The sequence below is a fragment of the Crocodylus porosus genome, unplaced genomic scaffold, assembly GCF_001723895.1.
Source record: "Crocodylus porosus isolate Cpor-Errol unplaced genomic scaffold, CroPor_comp1, whole genome shotgun sequence".
Taxonomy (NCBI): Eukaryota; Metazoa; Chordata; order Crocodylia; family Crocodylidae; genus Crocodylus; species Crocodylus porosus.
In genome coordinates this window covers 12,845,288-12,858,267 of record NW_017728922.1, presented here as the reverse complement: position 1 = coordinate 12,858,267, position 12,980 = coordinate 12,845,288, and the positions used below count along the sequence as shown (strand labels likewise).

The 12,980-nt window shown below is 49.6% G+C and overlaps 1 protein-coding gene across 2 annotated transcripts in view; it reads right to left on the bottom strand.

The window, feature by feature from the left end:
• ZNF341 (zinc finger protein 341) overlaps window positions 1–12,980 on the bottom strand; it is a 49,623-nt gene that overhangs the window by 22,307 nt on the left and 14,336 nt on the right. For both annotated transcript variants that reach the window (XM_019539717.1, XM_019539718.1), the window contains exons 3-7: window positions 5,200–5,387; window positions 3,155–3,307; window positions 2,158–2,397; window positions 1,061–1,256; window positions 248–332 (exon numbers count right to left, since the gene is read on the bottom strand). In XM_019539717.1, coding sequence (XP_019395262.1) covers window positions 248–332; window positions 1,061–1,256; window positions 2,158–2,397; window positions 3,155–3,307; window positions 5,200–5,387 — 862 coding nt within the window. The remainder of the gene's footprint in view (window positions 1–247; window positions 333–1,060; window positions 1,257–2,157; window positions 2,398–3,154; window positions 3,308–5,199; window positions 5,388–12,980) is intronic.

Genomic DNA, 12,980 nt, shown 5'->3' with positions numbered 1-12,980 from the left:
AGCAGGGCTCTGATTAGGGAGGGGAGTAAACCCCCAGCCTGCCTGCAGTCCTGGGCTTTTTCCCCCTGTTCAAGGGGTGGGAGTGTTGCCAGCCCCCAACTAGCACTGAGGCAAAGCTGGGGTGTGCAGTGCATGCATCTGTTGATACAGAGCTTTTCACTCTCCCCCCCTGCTTCTGTATATTGCCTGCAGCAAACTGACAGGCAAGCAAGCCACTCCCACTGAGCCTGTGTTACAAGACCATTACCTCCTGATGTGCTGCTGCAAGTCAAAGTTCTTGGTGAAGGCCTTGTCACAGTAAGTGCATTTCAGTTTGGGGGATTTAGGTTTCCCTGAAAGAGAAAAAGTGCACTCTGGGCAGCTAGCACAAGTTGAGCAGTCCCCAGCTACTGTGTTCTATAGGGCCTTGACTTCCCTTTACAGTCAGGACAAAAATACAGGGCACACTGGGATCTCACTGGCCAGCTCAGAGGCAGATGCTCACAGAGATAATGACATATTTCAAGTGTAAGCTAAATGTATAACCACAGAATAAGGGGGAGAGAACAACCAGCGCATAGATTAAACAGACTCCCATGCAGAAACCACGGGCCTATTTCCATTTGCTATAATGTGTAATAGCCAAATATCAGTAGGTTTTTCAAGGCCTTCTTGACTGTAAGCAGCAGATTGGGATTAGCAAGTAGGAGTATCCTGCCTTTGGCCTTTCCCCAACCCAGCAAGGTCAGCCACATCCAGTAATATGCACATACTCCTTTCAGGTTATCAGAAAATCACTCAATCACATTTTCTTTGCACTGATGCACATTTCACCCCTTATACAATTCCAAGTATCACAGCACTTTTCAAAGCACCCAGTGCTTAAACATGTAAAAATGCCCAAAGATTCCACATTTCAAACAGCTATCTATAACTCTGGTCTGAGTATAGTACATTTTCTGTAGCATTTCAAGGTGTATATTTGCTAACAAAATGTGAGAAGTTTGCAACCTACAAGTGCAAGACAATGAAGATGTAGGTATCTAGTGTCTGGAAGGTGGTTCAACATACAGAGACTTACCTTCCTGCAGCCCACTCTCAGTTTTGGAACGCCTACTTTTGGAAGCTGAGGTGGAATCAAAACTTGCCACATTTCCCCCACCTGCATTGGTCAAAGGAGCAGCAGTGTTGGTGCTTTTGCATTTGAATCCCTGCTTCCCAGGGCTGTACACTGGTGGAGATGGATACACTGCACTTTCCACACACTGGCTTGGAACCTGAAATAGTGCAGTTACCAGTACAAAATATGCTTACAAGTTCAGTGAGAAGTGATAAACCTCCACCTGCCTCTTTGATATAACACAAATAAAAGCTTATAAGAGAGGCTGTCAGACTACTGGTTTTCTAATAAAGTGTTTTGCTAAAGTATTGGAACAAGATACCTAAAGAGACCAAAATGGGAAGTTCTGGAATCTCCATTCCTGGAAATTTTCAAGAACAGGTTGGAGAGTCACTTGGCTGGAATAACTTAGTCAAGAATGATTCTGCTTTGAGCAGGGAGCTGAACTACATAACCTTGTGAGTCCAGTCCAGTTCTACTTTCTTATGATTGCCCAAGCAGATCAATGTTCTGGTCCAGTAATCTGCCTAACCAAAGAGTGATTAAACCGCTGCACAAGGCACAACTTTGGCCCATTATACCTACTGCTACTCTTTTGCACTATTCTACTAAGCAATACATCTTTCATCCCGGTTTGGCCTCTTTTCCAGCATTTGTAGTCATATGCAGGCTATTCCCCCTTAATATAGCAAAATACACATGTTCAGCTCTTCTAATTTCTCCTCATAAATCATACCTTCCAACCCCTTAATTATTTTTCTTGTCCTTTGAATTCCCTTCATCTTGTCAACGTCATTCTGAACATTCCTTTCCCACAGAGGAAATAATCATTGATTATAAGACAGCATAATATATCTTTCCCTGGCTCTAATGTCTATGATAAATTGTATTTCTAATTCAGGTGACTTATGAGTAGCATCCTCTCCTTAGCTCACAAAATAGGCTTATAGAAACTTTAACCATCCCACACTTGTTGGCTGGATAGAAGACTAAAGAAGCACCTGACGCATGTCCCTGATGGTAATGCCAGCAGTGCAAGGCCTGTGTCACAGTTTTACCTCTATGGGTGGATAGGGTTGCATTCCCAGAGTCTGTATCTCCACTGTGCCATTTCCTGCCATAGGGGCAGACGTGCTGTACACCTCTACTACCCCAGTGCCACCAGTACTTGGCTGTCCTGGTGCTCCCAGGGTCTGAGGGGTAGGCGGAGGTGGCTGCGGTGGGGGAGGAGGTGGAGGTGGAGGAGGCGGGGGCGGCTGGGAAAGATATCCAGCTCCAGTGTGCATACTCAAACTGCTCTAAAAACAGAACAAGAAGAAATAGTCAGAGAAGGCACTGAAAACGTAGCCTGGATCCAACAACAACAAGCTGGAGGTATAGCATCCTCAAACATGTTCTACTCATAACTCAAGATCCCACATTCAGGCAAAGCAACTTCTTGGAAAAACTCACTTTTCCAATCAAATGCAAGCAGCTTGCTAACCACAGAGTATTGATGGTATTAAGGGAGTAATGATCACACATTGATGCTGAGCAGAGATCAGGTCAATCTGTTTTAAAACCACTCAGTAAGCTGGTACTCTGCTGTGCTGGTGAAAGTTCTAGAGAAGACAAAGTTTCATTTCATATCTTAAGTTTCAAGCTCTTCTGCTTACAGAGACAACTTTTAGGATGTGAAGGCTGTAGCCAGTGCAGTAATGCTAAAACAAGTTTGCAGTTGAAGCAACAGTTCTGAGAGAGGAGTCCCATCAATCAAACTAAGCAATGACCATGAAACCCAATGATTATATTTTATCAATATTATTTCACTGTTGGGCATAGCACATAAGGACAAAAAGCAGCAAAGAATATATTACGGCAAGCTGCATAATCTACTACAAGAGGCATCATGATTGTTTCCCTGATCCAACCCCTGCTGTTGGGTTTGCAAAGGTATCCATGCTTCGGCATCAAGGCAGACATCTAAGCTTGCAGACAGTGCTCTCAGGGTCTGTTTTGTTATTCAGGTGGTGCCTACCTATGAAATTAGCCCATCTGAAAGATGCATCTCCTTACCTGTACAGAGGACTGCACTGTGGGCATTGGTTGGTCCAGGGATGTAAAAGCAGACATGGCTGACATCAGTACCTCATCACTGACTAAGATATTTCCTTGCACTAGTGTTTGGATCAGAGGAGATGGGGGAACTGTGATATATGTGGAAATTTGCTGAAAGAAGGAAAAATGTGTTAGGGCTCAAAATTATTAAGAGAGATTATAACCTCTGAAATGCTAATAAAAATGGAGACATGCTCTTTACTGAACCACTGGCCACTTGCTATGGGAAACTCTGCTCTATTGATGGCCATGAGAAAGATTTATTGGTTTAATTTACTGATTGAATTTTTGCTTTTGGCTCTATCCTGCCATCATCTGACTGAGAGAACCAACAACAAAAAGATAACTATATTGAAGTTCCTGAGGAAACCAAGGAACCCACCTTGTCCTAGGAAAACTAAGTGCTCAGGGGAGTGGAGATGGAATATGGAGATCGCTTTTGCTGACAACTCAAACCATGTTGGCTATTAAGGGTGACCTGTGCTGAAGATTGATTAAGATGGGGTGAGAAATTATTTCAGCTGGAGGGCCATTTAGTAAGTTTTGGGGACTTGTCAAGGGCCACATCCATCTCCCCCTCTCTCTCTCTTTTCTTCTCTCTCTCTCTCTCTCCTCTTTCTTTCTTTCTCTCTCCCTCCCTCCAAAACTCAGCCAAAGGTAAAGTTTGCCAGGACCCCTGACACTCAGCTGTGGACCGAGATGGGGACTTCTGCTGCAGTGGGCAGACAGGTAGTGACATCATCACCTGTGGACACAGTCAGCAGGTTCCAGAATTTGCCACCAGTGTCTACAGCTGACACTGCTGCCCACCCACAGCTGACACTGCTGGCAGGTTCCAGGTCAGGGTTCCAGGCAGCAGCTTCCATTGTGCAGGAGGACAGCAGCATTAGCTGTGGACACCACCAGCAGGGTCTGCATCTAGGTTCCTGAATCTGCTGGCAGCATCCACAGCTAATGCCATTGCCCACTGTGGTGGAAGCCCTACCCAGGTCCACAGCTGATGCCACTGTGTCAAGGCTAATGCTGCTGGGCTGAAGCAGTCCTGCCTACCTGCCTGGCACTGTGCAGCAGGTGGAGCTGCCAGCTGCCCGTAGACCAGATCCAATCAGTTGGCTGCCATCCACCCACAAGCTGGATCAAATCTGTAGGTGGGCCAGATCTGGCCCACAGGCCATATTTTGCCCACCCCTGATTTAAGACAATCCCATCACCTTTAGCTGTTATGTACCAAATGCTCTTACAAGTCACAGAAGTGGAGAATTCAGAGAGGCAGATAAGTTGATTAACTGTGGAAACTGGATGTAACCTCCAGAGCTAACAGTACCTTTCATCAGTACCAGATTAAAAATCCACAAAATTTTCATAATTGCTGAAGTGTATCTTCTTGATAGCTTTTAGGACCATGAAATAGGTTGTGTGTGTAAAGGGAAACGTGGGCACAAAGGCAGGAATACTATATGGATTCAGTTCCATGTTTGGGGAGGAGAGGTTTATTCTAGAGAAGACCTTCTCTACATTCCTGTCACACCATGCTGTAAAGCCACGGAGCTGAAGAAACTGGGAGGATCCAGGGATATGGATGCCAAATCCAGCAGTCTTCCATTTGGTGCATGAACCAACACACAGCTCAAAGATAAGCCCAACCCTACATTTGGAAGAATCAGCAGCCAGTTTTACAGGAACTGGCAAGCCTGGTAGGGCCATGAAACTTGCACTCAAAGCTAGAATTAGTATTACCATAACAAGAATGTAACTTCAAACCCATTTTTAACTCTTTACTAAAAAGTGTGGAGGCATTTGTTCTGAATGAAACCTCATAGTAAAGAGATTATCTGGACTTTGCAAAAGGATGCCAGAAGGTGAAAAACAAGGTGGGGAGGGTCAAACTAGACATCCCAATGGGAGACTTCAAACCTAGTGTAACCAGACACAGCATTCATTCTGAGTTTCCCTCGCCCTCAAGAGTCTGTGGCACAGAGGCTCCTGGTGCCCAGCATAACTACCTGTCGATTGGCACTCTGAGCTGGCTGCACCGATGTGATAGATGGCGTGTACACACTGTTGGTGGCCAAAGAGACCGTAGCCAATGAGGGAGTATTTCCTTGGCACTGCTCCCTCTTGTGAGTCATGAATGCTGGCAGTGAATTGAACTGCTTCTTACACTTTCCACACAGGAACACATCCTCATCATCTGTAATCAGAAGGACAAGCACTGTTATCTGGCTCCTTTCCCCCATCAAACCACATAGCTGCATTTAGGTACAAGTAGGGTTAGCAAACATAGATGCTATAAGCCTGTAGCACCATCACAGTTACAGGAGAGTGACTGAATTCTGTTCTTCCCTGTGTAGTTCCAGCCCCTTTGTTAGCTGAGCTCTCCTTGAAGGATTTATCTCCTCATGGAGGAGAAATATATAGCCAGCCCTAGCATTCCCATAGCACTGTCCATCTAAGCCCAATAGCTTCCAAAACAATCACAATACCCTAGCACTCACAACGTTGCCTCCAAGTGAGAAAACAGGCACACAAAGCTTAAGGGCCAGATCCTATTCCACATGTTAGGTGCTTAACAAGACCGTTGGTACCTAGGCTTGATCTTACGCCACACTGCACAAGTCCCTGAAAAACAGTTCATGCAAAAAGATCCTTTTTCTGCTCTGTGCTTTCTGTGACTTAGTCATAGGGATAAGATGTTACAAAATGAGCATGTTAACTTCTTTTCAGAGCAGGATTGCTCTGAGTAGAGGTGCACCGATAGAGATTTTGGGGGCCGATTCTGATAGCTGATTTTTAAGGAGGCATATCAGCTGATACAATCCAATTTCCGATACAGCTGTGGACGGCTGGTAAGTCTGTTGTGGTGAAAGGGGAGTGAAGGGACATGGGAGGGGGCAGATCAAAGCCCCCTGCAGTGATGGAGGGAGTGGGGTTGGGGTAGGCGCTGCCCAGCTGGGGTGGGGTGGGGGTGAGATGGAGCTGCAACTTGTCTGGGGGGGCGTGGCTCCCGCCACTGCTCCCACCACTCATCCAGCAGGACACGGGGGACATGTGTCACTGGATTTATGCAGGGAAGGCTGGGGCCATGTTGTTCAGCACTGGGAGGGGAGCTATGTGAGGGTGCCTGCAACCACCCCAAATTTTGCCGTAGGCCCCCCTCAACTCCATAGCGCCCTCCCAGTGCTGCTGCTGCCTGCCCTGAGTGCAACACAGTGTGGTCCCCAGCCCACAGTTGCAACCCACCCCACTCAGATCAAGGGGCACACGCCCCACCACCCCATGCCATCCCAGACGAGCTGCCGGATGAGCCCCATGCAGCAGTGGAAGTCCTCCAGGCAGCAGGTAGCATGTGGAAGCAGCACACCACTTGCCCAGCCAGGCAGCTCCTGCCCCACGCACAAGGCTCCAGCTCTAGCTCCAAGCCGCTTTCCACTCACTCAGCCACCCACAGTGATGAGCAGCCACCAGTGGGTGGCTGAATGGATGGAAGGCGGCCGGGAGCTAGAGCTGGAGCCCTGCAGTCTGGGGCTAGAGCCGTCAAACACAGGGTAGGGGCAGGTGTCGGTAGAAGCATGGTGCAGGCTGCTCAGGATGGGAGCAGGGTAGGGCTTGACCCACACAGAGTGCTGCCTGGCAGCTGCAGGCCAGGGCAGGAGTATGTGGGGCTGATCACACCTGCACTGCACCTCCCAGTTGAGCTCTGCTTTATGCACCCCCTGCCCATGCACTTCATCATACCCCCACCCAGCTCCTGGGACCTAGCACATAGGCAGCCTCCCTGCACACATACCCACCTCCACACCAACCCACCCACACATAACCCCCAACCCCCAAACACACAATATACAAGACTAAGACTTTATTTTGAGCTATTATGCAATCACCTCTATATATGCTACTCAAAAAAACATAAATTAGGACAATTTTTTTTAATAAGATTAAAATATGTTATAGTATATGTTTGATTTTTAGTATATGATTCCTTTTTTTAATCTATAATTTGGTAAAATGATATCTCCTAAAAGATTTTGTGTGTGCAGCTCTCAGCAGCTCACCAAAAATCATTAAGTGGCCTGCCAGCAGAAATAATTACCCTGCCCTGTGATAAAGAAACAGCAGCAAAATCAGAACAGAACCCAGGTCTGCCTGCCAGCTCCTTTCTTGAATTGCTAGCCTTCAGTACTTCCCCTTAACACAAGCAGCAGAAAAAAATTCAGCTTATTCAGCAAATCCTACATGAAGTTTGCAGCACTGGCACTCAAACGTTTATGTGATTTGTAAATTGAGCGTGCTGGGCATAAACATCAATGAGATAAAGATGTGCAGCTGATTCTTTTGAGCATCGTTGCCCTATCTTCTTTGTGATAGTTCCAGCAGGGTTTGGAATGACACCATGTTGGGATATAGGGTGTAAGAAGCCTAGGGGGCTCGGTGAGTCCCCACCATGCCATGGGATGCTGAGATACAGATCTAGTCAATCTACAAGAAATAGACTGACTAGATAGGCTTGTCTTGTACTCCTCCCAAACGGGGATATTCTATACGGAAGGCAGCAAGGACAGGGCTGAAGGCAGCAAGGACAGGGGCTGACTAGGCACACATGGGGCTCCACTTGCACGTATGCCCCCTTACCTGAACGAAGGCAGCAGGGGCAGCAGCAGCTGATCCCCCTAAGGTAAGTGGGGAGAGGAGCCAGCACAGCTGAGGTGGATCCAGAGGGGAAGCCCCCCAGATTTCTTTTAGTTGAGCTGGCAGGGAGCCACGCGCTCGGTAAGGGCGTGGCAGTGTTTGCGCCAGTGTTAGTGCAGGCGGGCAAGCAGAAGACAGGAGGAAGACTTTGGCAAGGGTAAGGCGAAGGCACCGCACCAAAAAAACCAACACCCCTGCCTCAAAATAAATTTTTAAAAATGGCATGGATGCAGAGTGCTGCTAGGGCCCCTGCCCAGGGGCGCCACCCACCTGGGGCTTCTCTGAGGCCTCCCCCAGAGCCCACGGGGATGGGGGAGGCCGGGAATGGGGGCTCCAACACCTGTCCCACAAGCACCCATCTTAGGGCCAGGAGGAGCAGGCTGAGGGGGATCAGAGAAGCAAAGCATGAAATTGATGAGTATTTCCTTTCCCTGCAGGGCCATGCACCAAAGGAAGAGGTAAAAGAGGTAAGTTGACCCAGAATAAGAGACGCCGGGTACTCATCATAGGAGACTCCATCCTGAGAGGAACAGAGGGTCCCATTTGTCACCAGGATTCCATGACACGCGAGGTCTACTGTCTGCCCGAAGCACAGATTCAGAACATGATGGAGATGATCCTGGCCCTCATCCGGCCCACTGATTACTACCCCATGGTCCTAATCCATGTGGGCACTAATGATGTGGCCAGGAGCAGTCCAGATTGCCTGATGAAGGACTACCAAGCTCTGGGAAGCAAGCTCAAGGAGATAAGGGCACAGGTGGTCTTCTCATCGGTCCTTCCAGCGAGTGGATGTGGAATATGCCATGAGACCTGCATCTGGGATGTCAGCTTGCGGCTTTGGGAATGGTGTCTTGCGGCGGGCTTCGCTTTTCTGGACCACGACCCATACTTCAGAACAAGAGACATGCTTGAGTGGGATGGGCTTCACCTCTCTCCCAAAGGTAAGCATGTGTTCTCTTTCAGGTTGGCTGATCCCTCCAGTGGGCTTTAAACTAGGCTCATCGGAGGAGGGGAAGGAAGAGGGCCGAGGGACCCATGGAACACCAAACCAAGTGACACCCACAAGAACAGCCCAGCCTAGACAGGCGACGAGCACAAGAAATACCCAGGTAAGAGACAGGGGCCCGGATAGTCCTGAGATTGTGGGAGAGGCGTATACACCCTCAGGAGGCCTTAAACAGCTCTCTACTAATGCTCATAGTGTGAGGAACAAGCAGAAGGAACTTGCCCTCCTGCTAGCTAACACAAACCCAGACATAGTGGGGCTCACTGAAACTTGGTGGGATCTAATGCATGACTGGGTGGTAAACTTCAAGGGCTATAGGCAGTATAGGCAGGATAGAACGGGGAGGAAAGGACGGTGTGTGGCGCTCTGCGTCAGAGCAATATGCATCCTCAGCAAACACCACTGAGTCTGAGGTAGGGCAGACTGAGGTGCTCTGGGTCAGAATTCAAGAGGGTCGGGGGGAAACACACCTAACAGCGGGGGTCTACTACAGGCTACCCAACCAGGGGGAAGAGCTGGACCGGAAATTCTCAGGTCAGCTCGCGGAGGCAGTTAAGTCAAGGGACGTGGTCATCATGGGTGACCTAAACTATCTGGACATCTGCTGGGAAGAGCAGTCAGCCAGGTCTGACCACTCACGTAGGTTCCTAGTCAAGTTACAGGATCTCCATCTAATCCAAGAGGTGCACAGTCCCACCAGGGGAAATGCCTTGTTGGAGCTGGTCCTGGCCACAGGCAACAACCTGGTGAGGGGACTGCAGGTGCTTGACTGCCTGGGTGATAGTGATCATCACCTACTGGAATTCACCATCCAGCACAGGGTGACAAAGGCCTGCAGCAAGGCAGCAGCCCTAGACTTCAGGAGGGCAGATTTCAATGAGGTAAGGAGACTAGTCAGGGAGGCACTGAGGTCCCGGAGAGGAGGGGAGTTGGGAGTCCAAGAAGAGTGGTCGTTCCTTAAGGAGACGATCCTCCAAGCCCAAAGGGTGACAATCCCCACACGGATCAAAAGGGGCAAGAGAGCTCAAAAGCCCCCATGGCTTACCAAAAGCATCCAGGAACGGCCCAAAGCCAAAAAGGAGGCATACACCCAATGGAAGGGAGGGGCCATCACCAAGGAGGATTATACCTCCATTGTTTGAGATTGTAGGAAGGCTGTTAGGCAGGCTAAGGCAGAGGTGGGACTGGGACTAGCAACCCAGATCAAAGATAACAAAAAGTCCTTTTTTAAATACATAGGGGGTAGAAAGAAGGCACCAAGTAACGTGGGGCCTCTGCAGGACATGCTTGGTAATCTGGTGGTAGCACCAGATGACAAAGCTAATCTCTTTAACAGATTCTTTGCTTCCATTTTTCTCAGCAGGGACAGGGACATCCCCCCCCACCGGGAATCCAGACAGACCCAGCGGAGGTGCAGCCCGGCCCAGGGTCAGTAAGGACCTAGTTAGGGAACTTCTGGAGGGATTAGACGTGTTCAAATCAGTAGGTCCTGACGAACTCCATCCCAGAGTGCTGAGGGAATTGGCAGAGGTCATTGTGGGACCCCTGGCACAGCTTTACGAGCATTCATGGGGCTCTGGTGAGGTGCCAGAGGACTGGAAAAGGGCCAATGTGGTCCTCATTTTCAAAAAGGGGGAGGAAAGAGGACCCAGGAAACTATAGGCCAGTTAGTCTTACCTCGGTCCCAGGGAAGCTCTTCGAGAAAATTATCCAGGAGCACATATGCAAGAGACCAGCGGGGGAAATTGTGTTTAGGGGCAATCAACATGGGTTCATTAGGGGCAGGTCCTGTCAGACCAACCTGGTTGCCTTCTGTGACAACGTCACAAAAGCCTTGGATGCAGGTGTTGGGGTGGATGTAGTCTTTCTGGACTTTAGGAAGGCTTTCAACACTGTCTCTCACCCCATCCTTATTAAAAAATTAGGTGACTGTGGTGTCAACGCTTACACAGTCAGATGAGTCACAAACTGGCTGGAGGGTCACACCCAGAGAGTGGTGGAGGACAGGTCATTTTCGACCTGGAGGGATGTGGGCAGTGGGGTTCCCCAGGGCTCAGTCCTCAGGCCCACACTGTTCAATATCTTCATCGGCGATTTGGACAAGAGAGTGAAAAGCACCTTGTTCAAGTTCGCAGATGACACTAAGTTGTGGGGAGAAGTGAGCACATTAGAAGAGAGGGACAGGCTACAAGTAGATCTGGACAGGTTACAGAGGTGGGCAGATGATAATAGGATGGGTTTCAATACAGACAAATGCAAGGTATTGCAGCTGTGAAGGAAGAACCTGCAGCGTACCTACAGGCTGGGGAACTCCCTTCTTGTCAGCATAGAGGCAGAAAAGGATCTTGGAGTCACTATTGATTCCAAGATGAACATGGGCCGCCAATGTGGGGACACAGTCAGGAAGGCTAACCACACCCTGTCATGCATCCATAGATGCATCACGAGCAGGTCCAGGGAGGTGATCCTCCCCTTCTATGCGACATTAGTCAGGCTGCAGTTGAAGTACTGCGTCCAGTTCTGGGTGCCATACTTCAAGAGGGATGTGGATAGCATCAGGAGCATCCAGAGGAGGGCCACTCGCATGATCAGGGGGCAGCAGGGTAGGCCCTATGAAGAGAGGCTATGGGACCTGAACTTGTTCAGCCTCCACAAAAGAAGGCTGAGAGGGGAACTGGTGGCTGCCTATAAACTTGCCAAGGGGGACCAGCAGGCAATGGGAGAGTCCCTGTTCCCCTGGGCACTACCAGGAGTAACAAGGAATAACAGCCATAAGTTGACTGAGGGTAGATTCAGGCTAGACATCAGGAGGCACTACTTCACAATCAGGGCGGCTAGGAGCTGGAACCAACTTTCAAGGGAAGTGGTGCTTGCCCCTACCCTGGGGGAGTGGCAGCACCGAGGCTGTCCACCCTCCTGTGCCAGGTCACACCCACTGGGCCACAGAGGCCCCAGGGGGAAGGGCAGAAGAATGGGGAGTCCTGAGCCCCAGTGGTCAGCCTGTATCTTCCGCCCTGCCCCCCAATGAGCTCTGCTACATTTGGGACTCAGGTGCTCCTGGAGGGGCAGGGGGTTGCTGGCCCCGGTCTGGTGGCCCTGGCAGCAGGGAGGGAAGGGCAAGGGGCTGTGGGTTGAGAGTGAGGACCACCTAGGGGTAGAGTGCTGTGGGTTGGGAGTGAGGGGCATGGGCAGGGCCAGGGAGCTGCAGGTCGGAAGCGAGGGGCACCAGCAGTGCGGTGGGGAAGGGGGAGACTGTGGCTTGGGAGCAAAGGGCAATGGTATGGGCAGGCACTAGGCACTGGCATATCAGGGCTGCTCAGCACCACAAAGCAGCAGGGGGACAGCTGCAGCTGGACCCACGTCCCAGTGAGCAAAGGGGGCAGGGGGAGTTCTAATTTTCCTTGATTAAAAAAATCAAAATCAATGCCAAAATATATAGGTATTTAGAATTTAATTTATGATGATTGAGGCACTGGTAAGCTTCAAAATTGCTTTAACATTTTTTATATATCAATACAACATTGTGTTCAACTGATACCTATATATAGTGGTGTTTCATTTTAATTGTGGAAAAATGTAGATTTGGAGGGTTTTAATCAGAGAATTTGGGATTTTTAAACAGAGAAAGTCAGGATTTCTGAATAACTGGGTTGAAAATATGCCCCTAAATGACTGAATAACAGTCTGTGAAAGCCAAGACAGAATTTCCTTCTTCCATGGATTAACTGGGCTGCAAGAGCTAGGCCTGCTGCTAGCCACCCCAAGCCACCTTGCTGCATGAGAAAAAAATCACACCAAACTTCTAGTCGCAGTGGCGACACATAGGTGATACATATACACCCCCGGAGAGCACTGGTGCACCCCCTGACAGGCTGTGCCCCCCGCTTACGCAATGGGCAGGGGGAGCAGGTAGGTGTGCTGGTGCCCCCCCATGAGTGCTGGTCAGGGAGTGGGAGTGCTGAATGAAGAGCCATGGCCACTTCCAGGAGTACCGCAGCTGCTTCCCAGTTGGCACAATGGGCCGCTGGGCACCACCCTCCTCCTGGTTGCTGGGGGGGGGGAGGGGGGGGCACATGCCCTCCTGACTAA